The 24,817-nt window shown below is 45.0% G+C and overlaps 1 protein-coding gene across 4 annotated transcripts in view; it reads right to left on the reverse strand.

The window, feature by feature from the left end:
• The window catches only part of RNF38 (ring finger protein 38), a 415,096-nt gene that overhangs the window by 26,355 nt on the left and 363,924 nt on the right, over positions 1-24,817 (reverse strand). For all 4 annotated transcript variants that reach the window (XM_073549653.1, XM_073549654.1, XM_073549655.1 and 1 more), the window contains 2 exons: positions 15,291-15,484; positions 8,406-8,616 (listed from right to left, as the gene is read on the reverse strand). In XM_073549653.1, coding sequence (XP_073405754.1) covers positions 8,406-8,616; positions 15,291-15,484 — 405 coding nt within the window. The remainder of the gene's footprint in view (positions 1-8,405; positions 8,617-15,290; positions 15,485-24,817) is intronic.

Genomic DNA, 24,817 nt, shown 5'->3' on the forward strand with positions numbered 1-24,817 from the left:
CCTTGCATGAAACTGGGCCCACTGGACTGCCGGGATACAGGCCGAAAGAGAGCCTAGAAGGGACATGGCTTTCCTGAGGGACATAGTGGGGTTATTGGAGGCGTTCAGGATCTGATAATGGAGGCGAACAAGCTTCTCCAGAGGCAGACGGCATTCCTGTTTCTCAGAATCCAGGGTTAGGCCCAAGAATTGTTGGACTTTCATTGGTTGCAACCGAGATTTTTTGACGTTCAGCAACCATCCTAACCGTTCTAGGGCAGACATTGCCTTTTGTAGCTGTTGTAAACAATGATTCGCCGTTTTACCTACAATAAGAAAATCGTCCAGGTAGGGGATCACCAGAATGTTCGATTCACGTAGATGGGCTATGACCTCCGCTATTACTTTAGTAAATACTCGGGGAGCGACAGCCACTCCAAAGGGGAGGGCCGCATATTGGAAATGTCGAATTGACCCATCCAACTGAACCGCCACTCTGAGAAACCGCTGATGGCCTGCATGGATGGGTATATGGTAGTAAGCGTCTTTTAAATCCAACACCACCATAAAGCAGTTTTGGAACAGCAATTTTATTGCAGATTTAATCGTTTCCATTTTAAAAGGACGTATGACCAAAAACTTGTTGAGGGCCTTAAGGTTTATTATCGTCCTAAAGGAGCTGTCTGGTTTGCGGACCAGGAACAGAGGGGAGTAGAATCCCTTCCCCCATTCTCCCTCTGGAACCTCTATCAGGACTTTCTTGGCGCACAGGTCATGAACCTCGGCCTCCAGGGCAGCTTGTTCTGAAGCAGACGACCTGAGTGGGGTGATTTTAAATTGATCAAGGGGAACCCTAGAAAACTCTAGTCGTAGTCCCACGGCTATTATCCCCAATATTCAGCTGCTATTAGAGATCAGAGACTAGGATGGGTAGAAGGCAGCTAGTCTCCCTCCTACCGGGGCAACTAGTCATTGGGGCGGCTTTTTCGTATCCCGAGCTGGACCTTCCTGGCGCCCCCCTCCAAACATGAATCCTGTACCTTTCCTTTTTTTCTCATCCCATCTGCCCTGATCTCTGGACGGCCTTCTCCGGAAAAAACCTTTCCTGGTAAAGGGACGTCTGTAAGAGGGGTTCGGGAGACTGGGAAATTTCTTTTTGTCATCTCCAGCTTTCTCTAACAATTCGTCCAAGACGGGCCCGAATAGGTACTCCCCCTCGCAAGGAATGGAGCAGAGACGGGACCGGGCTTGAATATCTCCTGGCCTGCATTTTAACCAGAGCGCTCTTCGCGCTGCATTAGATAGCCCCGCGGCTTTAGCCGCCATTCTTGCAGAGTCTGCAGAAGCATCGGCTAAAAAAGCCGCGGCATTCTGAATGATCGGCAAACTTTTCCGAATAGATGTTCTTGAAGCTCCGTCTTTTAGCTCAGAATCTAGCTGATCTAGCCAGACCATCATGGATCTGGCTGTACAGGTGGCAGCTACCGCTGGTCTTAATGCGCCTGCTGACATCTCCCATGTCCCTTTAAGAAAGGAATCCGCTTTTTTGTCTAGCGGATCTTTCAAGGAGGCCATATCGTCAAATGGTATGGCGGATTTTTTAGATGCTTTGGCTACTGCTGCGTCTAGTTTCGGGGCTTTATCCCATTTGTTTACTACCGGGTTATCAAAGGGGTATCTCCGCTTAAAGGCTGGTGGCATAGAGCCCCTTTTTTCCGGTCTCTTCCATTCTCTGTCAATTAGGCTCTGAACCTTATCGTTTAATGGAAAAGCTCTGCGTTTTTTGGGGTCTAGACCCCCGAACATTATGTCCTGTGCAGAGAGTTCCCGTTTTTTGTCTGCTACCCCCATGGTGGACCGTATTGCTTTCACTAATCTGTCCATCTGGTCTAAGGGGAAGCAGAACCGGCTAGAGTCTTCATCCGAGGAAGACGATGAGGAGGCTGAGGAGTCCGAGGAGTTGTCACCTTTCCCAGGGGCGACTGAGGTCTCCGAGCCTGAACCACTAGCCTCTCTTCTCCTAGAAGGTTCTCTTTGAGGTAAGACTTTCATTTCTGCCCTGATCATCTCTCTCAGGTTTGAAGTGAAGTCAGGTGTCTCTTCCGCTACCTGCATAAACGGGGGAGAGTATAAGGGCCTGACAATCTACCCCTGGGCTCCCTGTCTTTATTAACCCCTACCGTTTGCCGAATGCATGGTTGGCATAATTTTTTAGGGTGGCCATCTGGTAGGGGGGAACTACAGAGGGCACATTCCCTGTGCTTCTGTTTTCCCGTAGCCTTCTTCCCCTGCGAAAAAACATAAGGGAACACTGCATCAGGGTACATTCACGGAGATCTCTTACCCATGCAGATGAAGCAGGTACCGGATCACGGAGGGAAGCAGGGGGTTCTTTCCTGGAGGAACTTTCGCGGCTCTGGTCGCTAGTTCGTCTCTGTTTTTTCTGCTGGCCACTCGCATGCGGTTTTGTCGTGGCCTGTTTTTGCGGGCGCTCCTGCGCCTCGTCCTGCTGGTCTAAGGGGGCTTCCGTTGTATCCATTGCTGGGGCCTTCAGAAGCACCCCAGCGGCGTCCCCATCTGCCTTATATGGCCTCCTGGTGTCCGGTCAGCAGGTATCCTGCCATAGCACCACCCACCCGGCCTTCGCGCTCCCTCCCCCATGCTCCGGCCCCCCTCGGCTCACCCGGGTCGCCGTGCGACCCCCGGACAGGCGTGCACCCGCGGCGCGCGCCGGAGGCCGGCCGGCACCCGACTTCTGGTATCGGCGCTATCGCTCCTCCCCTTCCGCCGCGTCACTTCCGCCGCTCACCAGAGCCCTGCGGGAGCGCGCGCGAAGGATCCGCGCAGCGCCCCTGCTCGGAATGCCCCAGCCCCCCCGAGCACGCCGCCAGGGGCCAGCACTGACCGGGAGGACCGGGCCTGGGGAAGCGCAGCTGGACCGGGGCATACATACCAGGTGCCGGCGTTTTGGAGAGAGCATCCACCGGACCCCTGCTCCACCTGCTCCGTCCACTGCCGTGGTGACCTACCCGCGTGGCGCTTCCAGGGACCCCGCACTGACCGAGGTAGGAGACCCCCTCGCTACCTGGGTCGGTCAGCCGGCCTGGGTATTTCAATGACGACTCCATGACGGACGTATCTGTAGAGAGTCCTGTCCTCTAGGAACAGGAAACCAACTGATGCGTGGGAGAGGTGCCACCCTTTTTGTATCTGTAGGTTTCCTGTTCCTACAGGGCGGATCCCCTCTCTCAGGTGGTGCTGTCATGGACGACCGAATAAATATCAGGTAACTAAGCACGCGCGTCACTTAGTTACCCGCTGTATACCTTGGATACCAGCTCCCAGTGCAAGCACACAGGTATCCAAGGTACACAGCGGGTAACTAAGCCACGCACGCTTAGTTACTCGATATTTACCATGGATACCAGCGTCCTCGCTGGTCCTGATCGCTGGTGAGATCTGCCTGTTTGACAGCTCACCAGTCATCATGTAGCAAGGCACCAGCGATCCTGACAAGGTCGTATCGTTGTCAGGATCGCTGGTGCATCGTTTAGTGTAAAGGTACTGTGACACTTAGCGATGCACCAGCGATCCCGACTAGCGATATGACGCGGTCAGGATCGCTGGTGCATCGCTAAGTGGTCGCTAGTGAGCTGCCACACAGGCAAATCTCACCAGCGACATCGCAGGGGTCGGGGGTCGCTACTTACCTGTCAGACGAGGTGATCCTGACGTCCTCCCGCCCGCGTCCACGCGTCCCTCGTCTCCCCACAGCAGGAAGCCCCAGCAGGAAGCTGACTACAAGAAACATTCCTGGACGTTCTCACGCGATCAGCGATAACCAGCGGGGGAGCGGTCGGAGGCAAGTATCAGACATAGCGATATCGCTAGCAATATCGCTATAACGTCACAAAAACCAGTGACGTTATAGCGATATTGCTAGCGATATCACTTAGTGTGACAGGCCCTTAACGGGACCCATAGACCTTTCCAGGAGTTTAGAGATAAAGGTGAGATTAGATACAGATCTGTAGTTAGCAGAGCAGTTCTAGAATGTAACAGTTTGTTTAGTTCAAAGTGTGAAATCTTGGGTTAACATGAGAGATCGTTTTCCCTGTGAGAGCTGCCGCAGTGGGTTGTGGGATCCTGCTCTGCAAGCCAGGATCCCAGAACCTTGAAGTGTGAACCTAATATCTATTCACTGTCTGCTCTTTTAGGAAGACATTAGTGACCCTTCGCAACATTTTTTTCATTGGTGGTGATTTTGCCAATTAAAGGGGTGGTCCAAATGAATAACCTATTTTAATCCTACAGTGGCATGTAAAAGTTTGGACAACCCTGGTCAAAATTACTGTTATTTTGAACAGTTAAGCAAGTTGAAGATAAAATGATCTCTAAAAGGCCTAAAGTTAAAGATAACACATTTCCTTTGCATTTTAGGTAAAAAAAAAAAAAAGTCATTTTTACAAATTACAAAAAGGAAAATGGGCCTATGTAAAAGTTTAAGCACCCTTGGAGATTTGTGTGCTCAGATAACTAACCAAGGTTTTAGACCTTAGCTAGCCTGTTAGGATTATGGCTGGTTTCCTAGCTGTATAAAAACCCAGCCTCCTCTAACTTTGTGCTAAAGAAAAGCAGCAACCATGGGTTCTTCTAAGCAGCAGCCTAGAACTCTGAAAATGAAAATGGTGGAATCCCACAAAGAGGGAGATTACTATAAGAAGATACAAAAGCAGTTTCAAGTGGCTCTTTCCTTAGTTCGAAATGTACCATATTTTTTTCAGACTATAAGACACACGTAGGTTTTAGAGGAGGAAAAAAAAAAATTTGAAGCAAAAAATGTTGTCAATTCTGTACAAATATCCTCCATCCTGGCAGGCATGGCCACCATCAGAAAAAGATGAAGAAAAAAAAAAATTCTACTTACCTTCCCTCTGCTCCCTTGCAGAGCCCTGTTCTAATGCCAGCAGCTGATTTATTCTTGTAAGCTGTGCATGGCAGTAAACGTCATGCGCTGCTTACCAACCAACAACAGCTGCCGGATCACTCAATTCTCTCCACGCCAGGACTATGGGCGTGTGGAGCAGTGTATCTTCATTGATCTTTAGTAGCAGGCACAGTAACCTCAGCCTCTGGCTTCATGCAGAGGCCGGGGCGATTATGTGAACCTGCTACTAATGAGAATGAATCCTCACTGCTCTCCACACCCATGGGAGTGGAGAGCAGTGAATATTCATTTATCTTTAGCAGCGGGCAAAGGTGCTAACCGCAGCAGCCGACTCCTGCGACCCACTGCCCCTTCCCCACCTCCCCATCCACAGCAAGTACATCGTACTATAAGACGCTTCCCCCATTTTCCTCCATATTTTTGGAGGAAAAAAAGTGTGTCTTCTAGTCCGAAAAATATGGTAATTAAGAAAAGGCACTTAATAGGAACAGTGGAGGTCAAGATAAGATCTGGAAGACCAAACAAAATTTCACTGAGTAGGATTGCTAGACGGCTAATCAGAACTCCCACTTGACTGCAAAAGACCTTCAGACAGATTTAGCAGACTCTGGAGTTGTGGTACATTGTTTTACTGTTCAGAGACACCTGCATAAATATGGTATTCATGGAAGAGTCATCACAACAAAACCTCTCCTGCCTCCTCACCATAAAATTCAGCGCCAGAAGTATGAAAAAGAACATCTAAACAAGTCTGATTCATTTTGGAAACAAGTCCTGTGGATAGATGAGGTTAAAACAGAACTCTATGGCCACAATGATCAAAAGGTATGTGTTGAGAAAAAAAGGGCACAGAATTTCAGGAAAAGAAAGTCTCACCAACCATAAGGCACCCCAATCATGCTTTGGGGCTGTGTTGCAGACAAAAGGCACAGGGAACATTTCACATGTAGAGGGAAGTATGCATTCAATGAAATTTTAACAAATTTTTGAAGCCAAGAAAACACCATCTGAAAAGAACCTGAAGTTGAAAAGAGGATGGCTTCTACAAATAATGATCCTTAAAACCACAATAGATCCATCAAAATCCACAATAGACTACCTCAAAAGGCAAAAGCTGAAGGTTTTACAATGGCTCTCACAGTCAACTCATTGAAAATCTGTATTTAGACCTCAAATAGCAGTGCATGCTGGAAAAAAAAAAAGAGAATTCAAAGACTCTTGTCTGGCTACAAAAAGTGTTTACAAGCTGGAATACAAGCAAAAGGGGTTGTTACTCGGCACTAACCATGCAGGATGTCCAAACGTCTGCATTAGCCAAATTTCCTTTTCCTAATTTTTAAAATTACTTTTTTTTTGCCTAAAATTCCAAGTAATTGTGCCATTTTTAAATGATATCTAAAAGGGCTAAAGTTACTGTATTTTTCGGACTATAAGACACTTTTTTCCTCCCAAAATGTGGAGGAAACTGGGGGGGCTTATAGTCCAGATTTACCGGCTCTGGCTGTGTTGGGGAGCGGTTTCGGCAGAGCAGTGGGTCACAGGGGCAGGAGACTGTGGCTCCAGCTAACTCCTGTGCTCACTGCTAAAGTATGATTGGTCCCATTCTTATTCCGGTATGATTGGCCCCAACCCCGTCCGGGTATGCACGGTCCCATCTTTATTCTGGTATGATTGGCCCCCATGCCGGTCCTGGTATACATGGCCCCATCAGAAAAGATAAAAAAACAACAAAAAATGACAACACATTACACTTACCTTCCTCCACTCCCTCGCAGTGTTCTGTTCCGTCGCCAGCAGCTCCTTAATGCTTGTAAAGCAGCGAATGGCAGGGACGTCATACGCTACTCACAAACAGAGCACAGCGTCTGGAATACTCACCGAGACTGTTCAACGCAGAAAGCAGTGAATATTCATTGCTCTTTAGTAGCGCGCAGCGTCAGCCATCGGCTTCCTACTGCTACCGGCGGTCACGTGTGCCGATACTTGAGAAATGGATATTCAGAATATTCATTTACTGCGGTGCGGTGAAACTGCAAAAAAAAGTGCAATCCCATAGTATTTTTTTGTTTTGCTTTTTTACCAGGTTCACTAAATGCTAAAACTAACCTGCCATTATGATTGTCCAGGTCATTACAAGTTCATAGACCGCAAACATGTCTAGGTTCTCTTTTATCTAAGTGGTGAAAAAAAATTCCAAAAAAGAAGCCATTTTCCGATACCTGTAGCGTCTACATTTTTTGTGAACTCAGATCGGGCGAGGGCTTATTTTTTTGCGCGCCAAGCTGACGTTTTTAATTACACCAAATTGGTGCAAATACAACCTTTTGATCACCCGTTATTGCATTTTAATGCATTGTCGCAGAGACCAAAAAAAACCCTAATTTTGATGTTTTGACTCTTTCTTCGCTACGCCCTTTAGCGATCAGGTTTATCCTTTTTTTATTGATAAATCGGGCGATTCCGAATGCGGTGATACCAAATATGTGTATGTTAGATTTTTTTTTTTATTGTTTTATTTTGAATGGGGCAAAGGGGGGTGATTTGAACTTTTATATTTTTAAAAACTTTTTTCCCCCCACTTTTGGCATGCTTCAATAGTCCCCATGGGAGACTAGAAGCTGCCATAACCCGAACGGCTCGGCTACATACAGGCGATGATCAGATCACCTGAATGTAGCAGAATACCTCACTTGCTATGAGCGCCAACCACCGGGTGGCGCTCATAGCAATCCGGCAGTGACCACCATAGAGGTCTCCAGGAGACCTCTGGTTTTCATGCCAACCCATCAGTGACCCGCGATCACGTGACGGGGTCACTGAGGTGGATTTCCTGCACGATTGCTGGAAATGTATGTTAAATGCCGCTGTCTGCGTTTGACGAGTTAACAGCCGCGGGACGATCGCTGTTCAGATCAGCTGTCATGTGCTGGAAAAGGTACAGGCTCCGACAATGAGGGGAGGCATCCAATGACAGATAAATCCGTCATAGGTCGTTAAGGTGTTAACTACTTCCTATGACGACAGTTTGAGAATCCCAGTGCATGCTGGTAGTCAAAGGAACAGTCATCAGGAGGTAGAGGCTGTGATCACTGCTGCTGCCTCTGCCCGATCCCTGAAGCGATGCATCATCAGTGACACTGTTTCAGGGGCTGGGCTAGTCCCTGCTCTACTGAGCATGTGTCAGTTGTCAATTCTAACATTTCCTCAATAGATTCTGTCCTTGTGTCGAAGTACTGTCAGCCGAGTAGTAGATTCTGACACTGTGGAAAGCAAAAAGTGACTCCCTTATCGGCTCTGAGCAGAAGTAATGAGCAAGAAAAAGCACAATCATCAGCAGAGACGAGCGCCACCCGCCCGCCCTTTGGCAAGACTCATTTTCATCCTTCAAAGTGATTTCAAATCAGTTTCTAGACTAAAGTAGCAGCATGTTTTGGAAAAATAGCATTATTAGAGACAGATTTCTTCTAAATTCTCATACCTGTTCATGAATGTCAACCATCACAGCATTTTGCTGTTGTGGGTGTGCAGCTGGGTGGAGCATACGTGGAGATACATTCGGTGGGTGGAAAGCCCTAGGTTCTTCTACTGCCGGTTGTTGACCATAGGAAAGGTGATAATTTTCATCTTGGCTAATGGAATTGTGACGAGATATTCTCTCTCTTCTTCCTCTTTGTCGTCTGACCGGAGGGCTATTCAAATATATCAATAGTTTAACATTATAGTAACATGAACATAAAACTATAAAGTAACAAGTGACCTACACAAGTAATATTTCGGCAGACAATATTTCCCCATATTTCGGTCATGCTCGCTCTACCTTTAGCAAAGAAGCATAAATGGCTGTTTAACGATAAGGCAGACTGTCCTAGTTAGATGGTATCAGCAACTCCGCTATGCCCAGACAGCAGATGTCATGGAAATTAGAATTAGGCATGTTGGATTTCAATATGCCGATTATATAACCATCCATCTCCAGGAGGTTAACCCTTCTGCACGATTAGCTCCTAAAATGCTGGACAGGTGCAAGCTTTCCCATAATGAAGCAAGTAGTACACAATTGCTTATCTTGCTGCTCTGTGCAGGTAGACAAGATTAATGTTCTACTTGATCATAAGTTTACCTAGTCAAAGGGAAAAGGATCATGTTTCGCCACCTGTGGTGCATAAACCCTGCTGGAAGTACAAGAATTAAAGATGGTCATACACTAGGGAATATGGATTGTCAAAAAGGCAGGTTTAGACTCTTTCTGCTCCCAACATTTATTCTACATGACAGATGTGTATCCCATCAATAGAACTTTAGACATGGCAACAGCTTTTAACAGACTGATCAGCAATTTGGAGCTTAAATGTATAGCAAGGGTGTTCAGAAATGGCCATCTGAAATGTATAGTGTACAGCCAGCCTAAAATGAACTGGTCATGTCAAAAAACACTATTATCCTGCAAATATGGGGTTAATCTTCAAGTTAATTGTCCTCTAAAGCCATGCAGGCACCACACAGATGTCCTGGCCACAGAGAGGAAATTAACTCTATTCCTCCAGGCAGCTTCAGACTTTCAGTCACAGAGGCGTGGCTTCAATCACCACTCGGTACAAAGTAAGCGGAGGCTGTAGCCACGCCCCGACACGGACTGACAGCCGGCTCAGCACTGATGCACTGCTGTGCAAGCTATAAGTCAGTATTCGGACATGGTTACAGCCGCTGCTCATTGAGCCGTGACTGAAGCCATACCGGTCGCAACTCTAACTTAACCCCTTAACGACCGCCGATACGCCTTTTAACGGCGGTAGTTAAGGGTACTTAAACCACAGCGCCGTTAATTCACGGCGCTGTGATTTAAGTGAATAGCGCCCCCCAGTGTCGGATTTTCTCCGGGGTCTCGGCTGCCAGGGGTAGCCGAGACCCCAGAGAACATGAATCGGTCGGTTTTTACCGACCCCCGCTTTTGTGATCGCCGTTATTAACCCTATAACGGCGACCACAAAAAAAAAAAAAAGCCGCGATTTTACATTTAATTTCTCTTTCCTCTGATGTGATCGCACATCAGAGGATAGAGAAATAGGGTCCCCGATCCCCCCGGTCCCCTCCCGGTACCTCTCCCTTGTCCACCGTCCCCTCCCGGTGGTCCCGCGCCCGCCGCCATCTTGAAAATGGCGGGCGCATGCGCAGTGCGCCCGCCGGGAATCTGCTGGCTCCGGCTGGCAGATTCCATTCATTATTTTGATCACTATGATAAACGATCATAGTGATCAAAATAATAAAAATAGTACATAACCCCCCCGTTTATCACCCCCTTATATAGGCACACATAATGAAATAAAAAAAATATTTTTTTTCAGTTTTCCATAAGGGCTAGGGTTAGGGTTAGGGCTAGGGCTAGGGCTAGGGCTAGGGCTAGGGCTAGGGTTAGGGCTAGGGCTAGGGCTAGGGCTAGGGCTAGGGCTAGGGTTAGGGCTAGGGCTAGGGCTAGGGTTAGGGCTAGGGTTAGGGCTAGGGTTAGGGCTAGGGTTAGGGCTAGGGTTAGGGCTAGGGTTAGGGCTAGGGTTAGGGCTAGGGTTAGGGCTAGGGTTAGGGCTAGGGTTAGGGCTAGGGTTAGGGCTAGGGTTAGGGCTAGGGTTAGGGCTAGGGTTAGGGCTAGGGTTAGGGCTAGGGTTAGGGCTAGGGTTAGGGCTAGGGTTAGGGCTAGGGTTAGGGCTAGGGTTAGGGCTAGGGTTAGGGCTAGGGTTAGGGCTAGGGTTAGGGTTAGGGCTAGGGCTAGGGCTAGGGCTAGGGTTAGGGCTAGGGTTAGGGCTAGGGTTAGGGCTAGGGTTAGGGCTAGGGTTAGGGCTAGGGTTAGGGCTAGGGTTAGGGCTAGGGTTAGGGCTAGGGTTAGGGCTAGGGTTAGGGCTAGGGTTAGGGCTAGGGTTAGGGCTAGGGTTAGGGCTAGGGTTAGGGCTAGGGTTAGGGCTAGGGTTAGGGCTAGGGTTAGGGCTAGGGTTAGGGCTAGGGTTAGGGCTAGGGTTAGGGTTAGGGCTAGGGTTAGGGTTAGGGCTAGGGTTAGCTCTCCCATGCACCCAAACAGTGGTTCCTCCCCACATATGGGGTATCAGCTTACTCAGGACAAATCGCATAATAACTGTGGGGGTATGATTTCTCCTGTTACCCTTGTAAAAATAAAAATTTGGGGGCGAAAAGATCATTTTTGTGGAAAAAATAATGGATTTCTTATTTTCACGGCTCTACGTTATAAACTTCTGTGAAGCACTTGAAGGTTCAAAGTGCTCACCACACATCTAGATAAGTTCCTTAATGGGTCTAGTTTCCAAAATGGGGTCACTTGTTGGAGTTTTCCACTGTTTAGGCACATTAAGGGCTCTCCGAACGCAACATGGCATCCGATCTTAATTCCAGCCAATTCTGCGTTGAAAAAGTCAAACGGTGCTCCATCCCTTGCGAGCTCTGCCGTGTGCTGAAAAAGGGGTTTACCCCCACATATGGGGTATCGGCGTATTCAGGAGAAATTGTACAACAAATTTTGGGTTTGATTTTCTCTTTTAACACTTTTGAAAATAAAAAAAAATTGGTTCTGAAGTAATTTTTTTCCAAAAAAAAGTTAAATGTTAATTTTTTACATCCACATTGCTTTCGTTCCTGTGAAGCACTTAAAGGGTTAATAAACTTCTTGAATGTGGTTTTGAGCACCTTGAGGGGTCTAGTTTTTAGAATGGTGCCACTTTTGGGTATTTTCTGTCATGTACACCCCTCAAAATGACTTTAAATATGATGTGGTCCCTAAAAAAAATGGCTTTGTAAATTTTGTTGTAAAAATGAGAAATCGCTGGTCAACTTTTAACCCTTATAACTTCCTAACAAAAAAAAATTTTGCATCCAAAATTGTGCTGATGTAAAGTAGACATGTGGGAAATGTTATTTATTAAGAAATTTATGTGACACATCTCTCTGATTTAAGGGCATAAAAATTTAAAGTTTTAAAATTGCAAAATTTTAAATTTTTTTGCCATATTTCTGTTTTTTTCATAAATAAACACAAGACTTATCGAAGAAATTTTACCACTAACATGAAGTACAATATGTCACGAAAAAAACAATCTCAGAATCAGCAGGATCCATTAAAGCGTTCCAGAGTTATAACCTCATAAAGGGACAGTGGTCAGAATTGTAAAAATTGGCCTGGTCATTAAGCTGCAAACTGGCTCTGTCGCTAAGGGGTTAAAAGGAATTTTCCCACGAACTAAAGTTCATTTTAATCAATAGCTTTTGGAATAATAATCTTACACAATTGGATGTGTTTGAATAAAATGTTCCTGTGCTGAGATAATCTTATAAATGTGCCCCCTGCTGTGTACTGTGTAATGTCCGTGTCTGACCATACAAGGATAGGGATAGAGATACATACACACACACAATGTCAAAGGGGAGATACGTTTGACTACACCTATTGGAATCTGATCTAAAACCCATAGTTTATCCACCAACACACTAAAGTCCCCTTCACACATAGCGAGATCGCTAGCGATATCGCTAAAGCGTCACCGATTTTGAGTCACAACAGCGATATCGGTAGCAATCTCGCTACATGTGACACTTGCCTCCGACCCGGCTCCCCGCTGGATATCGCTGGTCGCGCGAGAACGGGATGGTCCATTTCTCGTCGGCTTCCTGCTGGCACCGACGAGCGACTCCATTGACGCGGGCGGAAGACGTCACCCTCTCTGCGTGTGACAGGTAAGTATCGACCGCTGCTGCATCGCTGGTGAGATCTGCCTGTTTGGCAGCTCACTAGCGACCATTTAGCGATGCACCAGCGATCCCGACAACTGTACGACCCAGTTAGGATCGCTGGTGCTTTGCTAAATGTAACGGGACCTTTAGTGTTGTGAGGGTTAGGGTACCGTCACATTTAGCGATGCACCAGCGATCCCGACAACGATACGACCCGGTCAGGATTGCTGGTGCATCACTAAATGGTCGCTAGTGAGCTGCCACACAGGCAGATCTCACCAGCGACGTAGCAGCGGTCGTTACTTACCTGTCAGACGCGGCGATGAAGACATCCTCCCGCCCGCGTCCACGCGTCGCTTGTCTGCGCCAGCAGGAAGCGGCCAACGACAAACGGTCCAGGACGTTCTCGCGTGATCAGATAGCCAGCGGGGGAGCCGGTCGGAGGAGAGTATCACACATAGCGATATTGCTGCTGCGTCACAAAATCGGTGACACTTAAGAGAGATCGCTAGCGATCTCGCTTAGTGTGACGGGGTCTTTAAGCCAAGTTGCATAACGGGCTGGCTTATATGTGGACATCCATAGAGTGGGTGGGAGGATGTCCACCTTATTTCCATCTGCAGAGCCATCACCATTGTGGGGAGCTGGGGTAGTCCCATGGTTTAGGGCTTAAGTAGCTGACTTGCTGACTCCAAAAGAAAGCAGTGTTCAGTGTCTGGCGAGGAAGCCCTTCAGGAAAGTGTTTATACCCATGTTAAAAGACCTGAACCGTGGAAATTGCTAACATCCCCGCTAGGAGAAGGGCTGTGCTTTGCTCATATCTATCTGACCATTGTCACTTTAGGAGATTACAGCTCTGGAACGCTTCGTTGTTCGTGGTAAAAATTTCTTCGAGATAACGTGTGTTTATTTATGAACAAAAAAATTGGAAATTTGGCAAAAATTTTGCAATTTTCAAACATTTAATTTTTGTACACTTAAAATCAGAAAGTGGTGTCAGACAAAATAGTTAATAAATAACATTCTCCACAGCAACTTTACATCAGCACAATTTTGGAAACTTTTTTTTGTTAGGACATTATAAGGGTTAAAAGTTGACCAGAGATTTCTTATTTTTCCAACAAAATTTACAAAACCATTTTTTTTTTTAGGGACTACCTCACATTTGAAGTGAGTTTGGGGGGGTCAATATAACAGAAAATACCTAAAAGTGACAATCTAAATTACTACATCCTTCAAGGTGCACAAAACCACATTCAAAAAGTTTATTAACCCTTCAGGTGCTTCACGAGAACAAAAGCAATGTGGAAGGAAAAAAATGGACATTTTATTTTTTCACAAAAAATTACTTTATGCCGATACCCCATGTGTGGGAGAAAACCACTGTTTGGGCGCATGGCAGGGCTCAGAAGAGAGGCAGAACCATTTGACTTTTTGAATGCAAAACTGGCTGGAATCAATGGTGGTGCTATGTTGCGTTTGGGGATCTCCTGATTTACCTAAACCATGGAAACCCCCAATTCTAACCCTAATGGAAATATTTATTTTCTTTTAGCTAACTAAGGGGGTGATAAAGGTGGGGTTTGATTTACTATTTATTTAATTTGGTCACTGTGATAGGGCATATTACAGTGATCAAAACGAAAAATTTCCCATCGTTGCCGGGTGCTAGCCGGTGGATCTCAGCGGGCGCACTGCGCACCTGCCCATTTTCTCCCGGAAGACGACGCCGGTGGCCCAGGGGACAATATGGAGGGTTGCAGGCACAACAGAGGTACTGGGGGGGAGAAATCGGGGACCCCATTTCCCTCTCCTCTGATGTGCGATCACATCCGAGGAGAGAGAAATTAAATGTAGCCGTTATACCGTTAATAACAGCGATCGCAAGACCGGGGTCAGTAAAAACAGACCCGAATCATGTTTTTTTGGGTCTCGGCTACCCCTGGTAGCCGAGACCCCGGAGAAATTCCGACTCCGGGGGGTTGCTATACCCTTATTCCTCAATACCGTCACAATGCGGTGCTGCAGCATAAGTACCCTTACCTAACGGCGTATCGGCGGTCGTTAAGGGGTTAAACAAAATGTCCAAGTTCTATAAATTAAAATCAACTTCCTATGCGTACACAATGTCATGGTGAATGTTGAGGGGAAAAGTCCTGGGCCTTGCCTTGGACTAGCCAGCTGAGACAAGTAGTCCCTGGCCGGCTTTTCAAAGCATGTAAAACATACACTGTTACAACAGCATAGTCAGTATCAGATTCATGCTGTCTGTGCTTCCAGAAGCATGAACCAGATGACAAGCTCCCTTTAAGGTCTAAGAGTTTTCCATTCTCCATGCTAATAAAATATCTGATGGACTATTGGGTAATCGAGTCAATCATAGACAGTACGTTACGTGTGCAAAAAGGTAATTCAGTGCATAAATAATGTATACAATTTACCTACACGGCACAATAACATCAATAGCTACGAGTAAAAGCAGAGATACAACATTATCACTATCGCTAACAATTACTTGAGAACAGCCATGTATTTACAACAAACTTTTACCAATCTCTACACAGAATGGAGTACGTATGGCATGTCTTCATGTCACTATATCCGATAAATCTACATTAGACACCTCAATTGCAATTACCTTCTTCTGTTTCTCGCAGGAGTGTTGCATCTTTCCCCTGAGAAATGGTGCTGATTGGGTCGGACTGAAGGAGGCCGCCTATTTGATGACATCTCCCATGGTCGCATTGGCGGCGATGGTGCAGGCGATGGTGCTGGGTAATCAAAGACTGAATTTGACAGTCTTTGTCTTTTTGGACTGGGGCTGTCTTCGTTCTGAAAGACATGGGAATTTACATAAATTAAAAAGAATGCAACACAACCTTTTGTCAATGGTCTCTAGTTAAACAATACTGAAATTCCAGATATACCAAATATAAAAATGGGCAACCTATAGGTATCACTTTACTAGTGACTGCACAGAGTTTGGGCAGCACTTTCATGCTGTCATCTCATCCCAGCACACATAGAAGAAAGAAATACCACAGCTGCCAATCTGATAAATGTATAAAGAACTGACAATAAGTTCTATTAAAGTGTTACAGACCAGGAAGGAATGAGGATAAAGGGACAATGATCCAGTAGCCATTATGAACCATCAGAATAGTACAGAGCACAGCAGAGGTAATGTGCTGCTTACAGTGGAGGTATATGGTAGTCTACTGCTGAAACAATGTGACTGTTCGGTAAGGTCACATCGGAGATAAATAATGTAAATAGCAGCTCCTCTACTGTACACAGCTTAGGCTCTGCTCACATCACATCCATTGGCTAATATAACCCTTCGGTATGTTTACCATGTGCAGAAGCCAAAAACACATCACAAACCTAAATGAGAACATTGCCTTACGGTTTTCACCTCTATGCAAATACAAGTTAGAAGCCTTTGCATGGTAGGAATGGACTAAAAATATCATATAAAGAAGACATTCTACCACATATCATGTAGATAAGATTCCCTTTAATTATGGCAATTATCAGGCTGTTGCTACATTTCAGATGAGTATGATTTAGGGGCAGAAACCCCACTTACTGAGCCGTTTGCTGTCATTTGTTTTCTCTGAGTGCTGTATACCCCCAGCCACACCACTGATTAGCAGCTTTCTGTGTACACTGTGCATAGGCAGAAAGCTGCCAGTCAGTGGTGGGGCGGGGTTATACAGCCCTCAAGAATATGGAGGAATGCATAGCAGCTGATTTACTACTCCTAGAACTAGTGATAAAATCACAGCTTTATCAGAAGGAGATTATCAAAACTACAGCAGGCAACACAGGAATCAAGGTCTGTCTTTACATTGTGTTGCTTTCAGGTGGAAAAAAAAAAAAGCTGACGACAGATTCCATTTAAGGAAGCTCTACCACAAACATTTTCTGCTAAATCTGTGTATATGTACTGCAGTGTCAGTGTGTTAATATATAGCGTTCTTCAGGCTCTCCATGTCAACACTGTGACCCAGAAGTGGCTTTTACACTACGGAGTGTCAGAACAAGAGTCCATAGGCTTACATTGTCATGCATATAGAGCGAGACTGAAGATTCACTACGAAGAGGAGCAAAACGGTGCTGATATTGAGGAGAAAGCACCACACACTGATCGTACAATACATTCCATACACAAGATTTATAGAAAAGTGCAGCTGTGTACTTCTGTCATTACAGTCCTACTACTGGGTTCCAGAGTCGTGGATAAGGCATAAGCTGTATACAAGCAGTACATGCACGCTCACTTTTTTTTCTGTCATGCCATTTTCCTAATAGTGTAGATACTGGGAAGCACAACAAGCATAAATAGGGTCTTAACCGACAGCAAAGTGCAAAAGCAACAGGAGAGTGTTCACTCAACTAATGGAGCTGCAAAATTGCAATATAAAAACTGCATGAGACAGCTGCAGCCGGACATGGGTCAGAAGACCGGGGAGAAGCTTGAGCAAGGTGAATTGTGTCTATACCTGCGCTGCTGATGAAGATTCCAAGGCATCAAGAAGTTCCATGGAAAGGTTTGATTTAAACCGATTTTTAAAAGTCAATGCGTTTCGAAGTCACGCAGGACAAAAGCGAACCATTCACTTTGATCAATAAACTATTACATTGGCAGAGTGACAGGCAGTTACAGCTCTAATAAAAGTTGTGAGACATGTGTACATGTCAGAGGTCTACTTATGGCACGCATTTTATACATAATCTAACACTGTATAAATATGCCCCGCCATACCTGATCATTACAGATCTCGGCCGAGGAGTTGGCAGCTAACCACTCGGGTAATAACTACACCCACAAGAATCCTCAATCTTAAGGCAATCTAATTGTGTGGGGCCATACTTCGTTTCTCCTTCCATAAACAGACTGAACGTCGTGCGTGAGATATAAAGCGTCTGACATAACTATTCTGGAAATACACTGACAACACAGAAGAAATTACACCCAGCACAGCAATCTCATCAAAGTTAGTCAAATTGAATTTTCAACACCATTTGCATGTCAAAGCCAGAACACTACATGAATGCCTTTTAAATACAAATTGTGGTATGCAAACACCAATCCAAGGCCTTTGAAATAAAAGAAAAAAAAAAAAAATACATTTGCATTTCCCCTTTCTTTTCCCCTGAAAAGAAAAATGCATCAAACCAATTTCAATCTGGCTACTGCTGAAACGATGGAGGGTAAAAGCTTCACTTTTAATGCTGCATCATCAAGAGAACTAGTCCATGTAAAAGGAACCTGTCACAATTCAGCCAAATGGTAGCTGGTTCAAGAGCATGCATATAAATGGAGATTTCAGGCGCTGTCTGGATTAGGGCCACCTCTGCGTCTAGCACATTGCCTCATACACCAATGATAACAATGCATATTGATGGGAGGGGTAGCACAACACAGGAATAGGAGGCAGGCCTCCAACAGACATAATGCTACAGCTGACAGAGAACATCTGGGGACATTTGTGATCAGTCATCAGAGTACTGCTGATTGCAGGAGAAACCATGGAAGGAAACGTGCTAGTGCACATAGGATTCTACCCACACCAATGGTCTGCAGCAGAAAACAAGTATTGGAGTCCGATGTGGGCGAGCACACGGATCACGTCATTAAAGCCCAATTTTCATTTGACTTTCTGATCCTGGCCTAAGGCTGCTTCTACACAAAGTTGTAGAGAGCAGCATGTTATAAATATACCAGCTATTAATAACCTGAACAGTAATTAACCCCTTCAACACGACAAGTGACAGCGTATGCGTCATGAAAGTTGGTGCCATTCCGACCAATGACGCATACCCTGTGTCATGACTTCAAAGCCCCCCTGCGGGTCGGGTGACCTAGGTCACGGAAGGTCACCCGACCCGCAGATACAGGGGGCTTTGTACTTCACCACGGGGGGGCGTGGCTTCGCCCCCACGTAGCTACGATCACTCTGATTGGCTGTTAAAAGTGAAACAGCCAATCAGAGCGATCGTAATATTTCATCAATGAAAATTGATGAAATGCTACAACAGCGTCGGACATGGCTGGATTGTAATATCGGACATGGCTGGTGACACCGATTCGACCCCCCCACCGGTTAACAGGGGCGATCTGCCCCCCCCGTCACTGAATAACAGCGGCAAAATGCCGCCGCTGTCATCATCTGCCCCCTCCCGCCTTCCCTCCGCTCCCCCCGCCTTCCGATCGCCCCCCCCTCCCACTCCCCGTTACTCACCGAGTGCCGCTATGGCTCCCGGTGTCCCGGACCATGGGCGCCGCCATATTGGAAAATGGCGGGCGCATGCGCAGTGCACCCCCCTGCTGCAATTTCCTTTCATTCACTTTGATCACTGTGATAAACTCTCACAGTGATAAAAATAGAATCAAAAGTAAATAAACCCCCTGATTAATCACCCCCATAGGCAGGATCAACTAATAAAATAAAGAAATTATTTTTATTTTTCCATTAGGGTTAGGGTTGGAACTAGGGGTGTGTTGGGGTTAGGGTTATGGTTAGGGATGAAGTTAGAATTGAGGGGTTTCCACTGTTTAGGCACATCACGGGGGTCTTCAAAACGCGACATGGTGCAACCATTGATTCCAGCCAATTTTGCGTTCAAAAAGTCAAACGGTGCTCCCTCCCCTTCCAAGCCCCGACATGTGCCCAAACAGTGATTTACCCCAACATATGGGGTATCAGCGTACTCAGGAAAAATTGCACAACAACTTTGGGGGTCTAATTTCTCCTGGTACCCTTGGGCTAAAATATTTTTGTGGAAAAAATTTTTTTTTTTTTTATTTTCACGTCTCTGCGTTATAAACTTCTGTGAAGCACTTGGGGGTTCAAAGTGCTCACCAGGCATCTAGTTTCCAAAATCGGGTCACTTGTGGGGGGTTTCTATTGTTTAGGCACATCAGGGGCTCTGCAAACGTAACGATGACTGCAGACCATTCCATCAAAGTCTGCATTTCAAAACGTCACTACTTCCATTCCGAGCCCTTACGTGTGCCTAAGCAATGGTTCCCGCCCATATATGGGGTACCAGCATACTCAAGACAAACTGGACAACAACTTTTGGCGTCCTATTTATCCTGGTACCCTTGTGAAAAAAAAAATTGCAGGCTAAAAATGATTTTTTTTTTGAGGAAAAAAAATTATTTTTTATTTTATGGCTCTGCGTTATAAGCTTCTGTGAAGCGCTTGGGGGTTCAAGGTGCTCACCACACATCTAGATAAGTTCCTTGAGGGGGTCTAGTTTCCAAAATGGGGTCACTTGTGGGGGGTTCCACAGTTTAGGTACATCAGGGGCTCTGCAAATGTAGCATGATGCCCGCAGACCATTCCATCAAAGTCAGCATTTCATAATGTCACTACTTCCCTTCCGAGCCCCGACATGTACCCAAACTGTGGTCCCCACCCACATATGAGGTACCAGCGTACTCAGGACAAACTGGACAACAACTTTTGGGGTCCAATTTATCCTGCTACCGATGTGAAAATAAAAAAATTGCGCACTAAAAAATAATTTTTTGAGGAAAAAAATTTTTTTTTTATTTTCACGGCTCTGCGTTATAAACTTTTGTGAAGCACTTGGGGGTTCAAAGTGCTCACTATGCATCTAGATAAGTTCCTTAGGGGGTCTAGTTGCCAAAATGGGGTCACTTGTGGGGGAGCTCCAATGTTTAGGTACATAGGGGCTCTACAAACATGACATGGTGTCCGATAACGATTAGAAGTAATTTGCATTTCAAAAAGTCAAATGGCGCTCCTTCCCTTCTGAGCCCTGCCGTGTGCCCAAACAGTGGTTGCCCCCCACATATGAGGTACCAGCGTACTCAGGACAAACTGGAAAACAACTTTTGTGGTCCAATTTTTCCTGTTAGCCTTGTGAAAATTAAAAATAGTGTGCTAAAAAATCATTTTTGAGGTAAAAAATTATGTTTTATTTTCACTGCTCTGTGTTATAAACTTTTGTGAAGCACTTGGGGGTTCAAAGTGCTCACTACACATGTAGATAAGTTCCATAAGGGGGTCTAGTTTCCAAAATGGGGTCACTTGTGGGGGAGCTCCACTGTTTAGGTACACAGGGGCTCTCCAAACGCGACATGGTGTCCGATAACGATTGGAGCTAATTATCCATTCAAAAAGTCAAATAGTGCTCTTTCCCTTCTGGACCCTGCCGTACGCCCAAACAGTGGTTTATGACCACATATGAGGTATCGGTGTACTCAGGAGAAATTGCCCAACAAATTTTAGGATCCATTTTATCCTGTTGCCCATGTGAAAATAAAAAAATTGATGCTAAAAGAAAATTTCTGTTGGAAAAATTAAAATGTCCATTTTTTCTTTCCACGTTGCTCGAGTTCCTGTGAAACACCTAAAGGGTTAATAATCTTCTTGAATGTAGTTTTGAGTAGCTTGAGGGGTGCAGTTTTTATAATGGTGTCACTTTTGGGTATTTTCTGCCATATAGACCCTTCAAAGTGACTTCAAATGTGAGGTGGTCCCTAAAAAAATGGTTTTGTAAATTTTGTTGTAAAAATGAGAAATCGCTGGTCAAATTTTAACCCTTATAACTTTCTAACAAAAAAATATTTTGTTTCCAAAATTGTGCTGATGTAAAGTAGACATGTGGGAAATGTTATTTAGTAACTATTTTGTGTCACATAACTCTCTGGTTTAACAGAATAAAAATTCAAAATTGCGAAATTTTCCAAATTTTCGCCAAATTTGTTTTTTTCACAAAAAACGCAAAAATTATCGACCAAAATTTACCACTAACATGAAGCCCAATATGTCACGAAAAAACAATCTCAGAATCGCTAGGATCCGTTGAAGCGTTCCTGAGTTATTACCTCAAAGGGACACTCGTCAGAATTGCAAAAAATGGCCTGGTCATTAAGGTCAAAATAGGCTTGGTCATGAAGGGGTTAAAGTAGTCTTCCAGGTCTGCAGTTTTACGTAAAAAAAGCTTCATATGTAACTTAAAGGGAAGCCGTCACCAGTTTTGTCATATCACATCAGTACATGTGCTGCAGTCCATCAATGGATACATTACCCCCTGTATAGTCCCCAAAAACCTTTTCAGAGCTCTCCCTTGCTGTATGTTAATCCCGTCAGTCCAATCCGAATAAGGTGATTTTAATATCCCTTTAGAGGGATATTCCAGTCACAGGATAATGATGCCCTACTCTTCGGACATGTCTGTAATAGCAGACTTATAGAGGCCCAATACCCTGCTCCACACCAATCGGGTCATAAAAACCATGAATGAAGCAGCACAGTGCAACTCTGTCCATTGTGTAGTGACCGCGGCAGAGTACTGCAGAATAGTTGACATCCAGCCGCAGCTGATCAGTGGGGTACTGGGTGGCAGGCCTGCACTCACAGGTCAATATCAAGCGGCAGGATAACACCTTTAAAAATTTGTACTCAAATTCCCTCAAATTTGTAAGATCTGAACTTGCTGTCATCCAATGGAGAATGAAAAACCCTGAGATGTGGTAACAAGTGTATCCAGTCTAGATGACTCTCAGAGATAAGAAGCCTGTTCTCCAGATAGATACATAGCGGCAAATCAGGCCAAGAAATTTGAGAGTATTGCTGCCAGGATTGGCCAGACTGGATACAATAGCATCCACCTCTTAGATGTGATTACTTTGTCTATTCAGGTTTTTCAGCCACTGGTTCTAAAACGGTTTTCATTCACAGACCATAAAAATGATGAGAAATGTCACCAAAAAATGCTATATTTGATTAAATATACCCAGCGGACTGTATCACACATGATCGCTTTAGATACATTTCTCAGCGGATTTGATCACAGTTAAGTTTTAAATACATGGCTCTGCAGACAATTACTGGGATCTGAGTGAAGCGGCCACAATAATATCTGTTGTGCTTAGATCACAGTACCTACCGGTGAACACAGGGCCAGGCACCAGCGACTTCTTCCAGGGGCGAGTACACATCACTGGCTGAAGTCACCACTGGTGCCGGGACCTGTGCTCGCCGGTAATTACTGTGACCTAAGCAGAGTAGTCGCTGACATGACTGCTCCACTAGAACAGCCCAATGTATAGCGCTGTGCTACAACAAAACAGCAGATGGCTCCATATTGCAGCTGTGAAGTGGGCAGGCATAATGCATTCATAAGTCACACGGAACTACCAAAACATTACTCGGGTACAAAAAGACAAAAAAAGGACTATGTGTAGACCGGAGTACATTTGTGGAAAAATTGAAGACCTTTTTAAAGTCGGGCACAATGAATCAGAAATATTTGGATTCCAAAAGCCACAACCACAACAGTAAAGACAGAAGAAAAAAAAAAAAAAAAAACAGGAGAATGGGCTTCAAAATACTGTATGCACAACTTAAAAAGGCAGGGTAAAGTAAGGACGAACTCGGCACACAACAGCTTTGAAACAGGAAAAATTAAGACAAAAAACATTTACAAATGCAATAATTTGGGATCAACTAAACCTTTAAAAAGGTAAAATTTAGCAATGGATGATGGTATGACATTAGTCAGCTAAAACTATCATCTCACGGAAAGAGGTCAGCCATGTTTAACGGTTTTGTCAGATAGCCACTAATTGTTATATTATAACTGGTGTTTCAAATATTTTTGGAATCTGATTTGTGTGTGATGCAGCAGCACTAAATGGTTAAGCTGAAGTGGAGAAAAAATACAGGCATAAATTAAAGGGATCAAATAACTAAAAATTGGCATGTGCGTATGTATTCACCCCTTTTGGTGTGAAGCCCCTAAAAAATATTGGCGCTAGCAATTACCTCCATAAGTCACATGTTTAGTGAAATGAAGTTCACCTGTGTGTAAGCTAAGTGTCACATTGTAAGTACAGTTGTGGCCAAAAGTACTGGCACCCCTGCAATTCTGTCAGAAAATACTCAGTTTCTTCCTGAAAATGATTGCAAACACAAATTCTTTGGTATTATCTTCATTTAATTTGTCTTAAATGAAAACACACAAAAAGAATTGTCCTAAAGCCAAATTGGATATATTTCCACACCAAACATAAAAAAGAGGGTGGACAAAAGTATTGGCACTGTTCGAAAAATCATGTGATGCTTCTCTAATTTTTGGAATTAACAGCACCTGTAACTTACCTGTGGCACCTAACAGGTGTTGGCAATAACTAAATCACACTTGCAGCCAGTTGACATGGATTAAAGTTGACTCAACCTCTGTCCTGTGTCCTTGTGTGTACTACATTGAGCATGGAGAAAAGAAAGAAGACCAAAGAACTGTCTGAGGACTTGAGAAACCAAATTGTGAGGAAGCATGAGCAATCTCAAGGCTACAAGTCCATCTCCAAAGACCTGAATGTTCCTGTGTCTACCGTGCGCAGTGTCATCAAGAAGTTTAAAGCCCATGGCACTGTGGCTAACCTCCCTAGAAGTGGACGGAAAAGAAAAATTGACAAGAGATTTCAACACAAGATTGTGCGGATGTTGGATAAAGAACCTCAACTAACATCCAAACAAGTTCAAGCTGCCCTGCAGTCCGAGGGTACAACAGTGTCAACCCGTACTATCCGTCGGCGTCTGAAAGAAAAGGGACTGTATGGTAGGAGACCCAAGAAGACCCCACTTCTTACCCCGAGACATAAAAAAGCCAGGCTGGAGTTTGCCAAAACATACCTGAAAAAGCCTAAAACGTTTTGGAAGAATGTTCTCTGGTCAGATGAGACAAAAGTAGAGCTTTTTGGGCAAAGGCATCAACATAGAGTTTACAGGAGAAAAAAAAGAGGCATTCAAAGAAAAGAACACGGTCCCTACAGTCAAACATGGCGGAGGTTCCCTGATGTTTTGGGGTTTGCTTTGCTGCCTCTGGCACTGGACTGCTTGACTGTGTGCATGGCATTATGAAGTCTGAAGACTACCAACAAATTTTGCAGCATAATGTAGGGCCCAGTGTGAGAAAGCTGGGTCTCCCTCAGAGGTCATGGGTCTTCCAGCAGGACAATGACCCAAAACACACTTCAAAAAGCACTACAAAATGGTTTGAGAGAAAGCACTGGAGACTTCTAAGGTGGCCAGCAATGAGTCCAGACCTCAATCCCATAGAACACCTGTGGAGAGATCTGAAAATGGCAGTTTGGAGAAGGCACCCTTCAAATATCAG

This window comes from Dendrobates tinctorius, unplaced genomic scaffold, assembly GCF_039654945.1.
Source record: "Dendrobates tinctorius isolate UK_male_01 unplaced genomic scaffold, ASM3965494v1 ptg000160l, whole genome shotgun sequence".
NCBI lineage: Eukaryota > Metazoa > Chordata > Amphibia > Anura > Dendrobatidae > Dendrobates > Dendrobates tinctorius.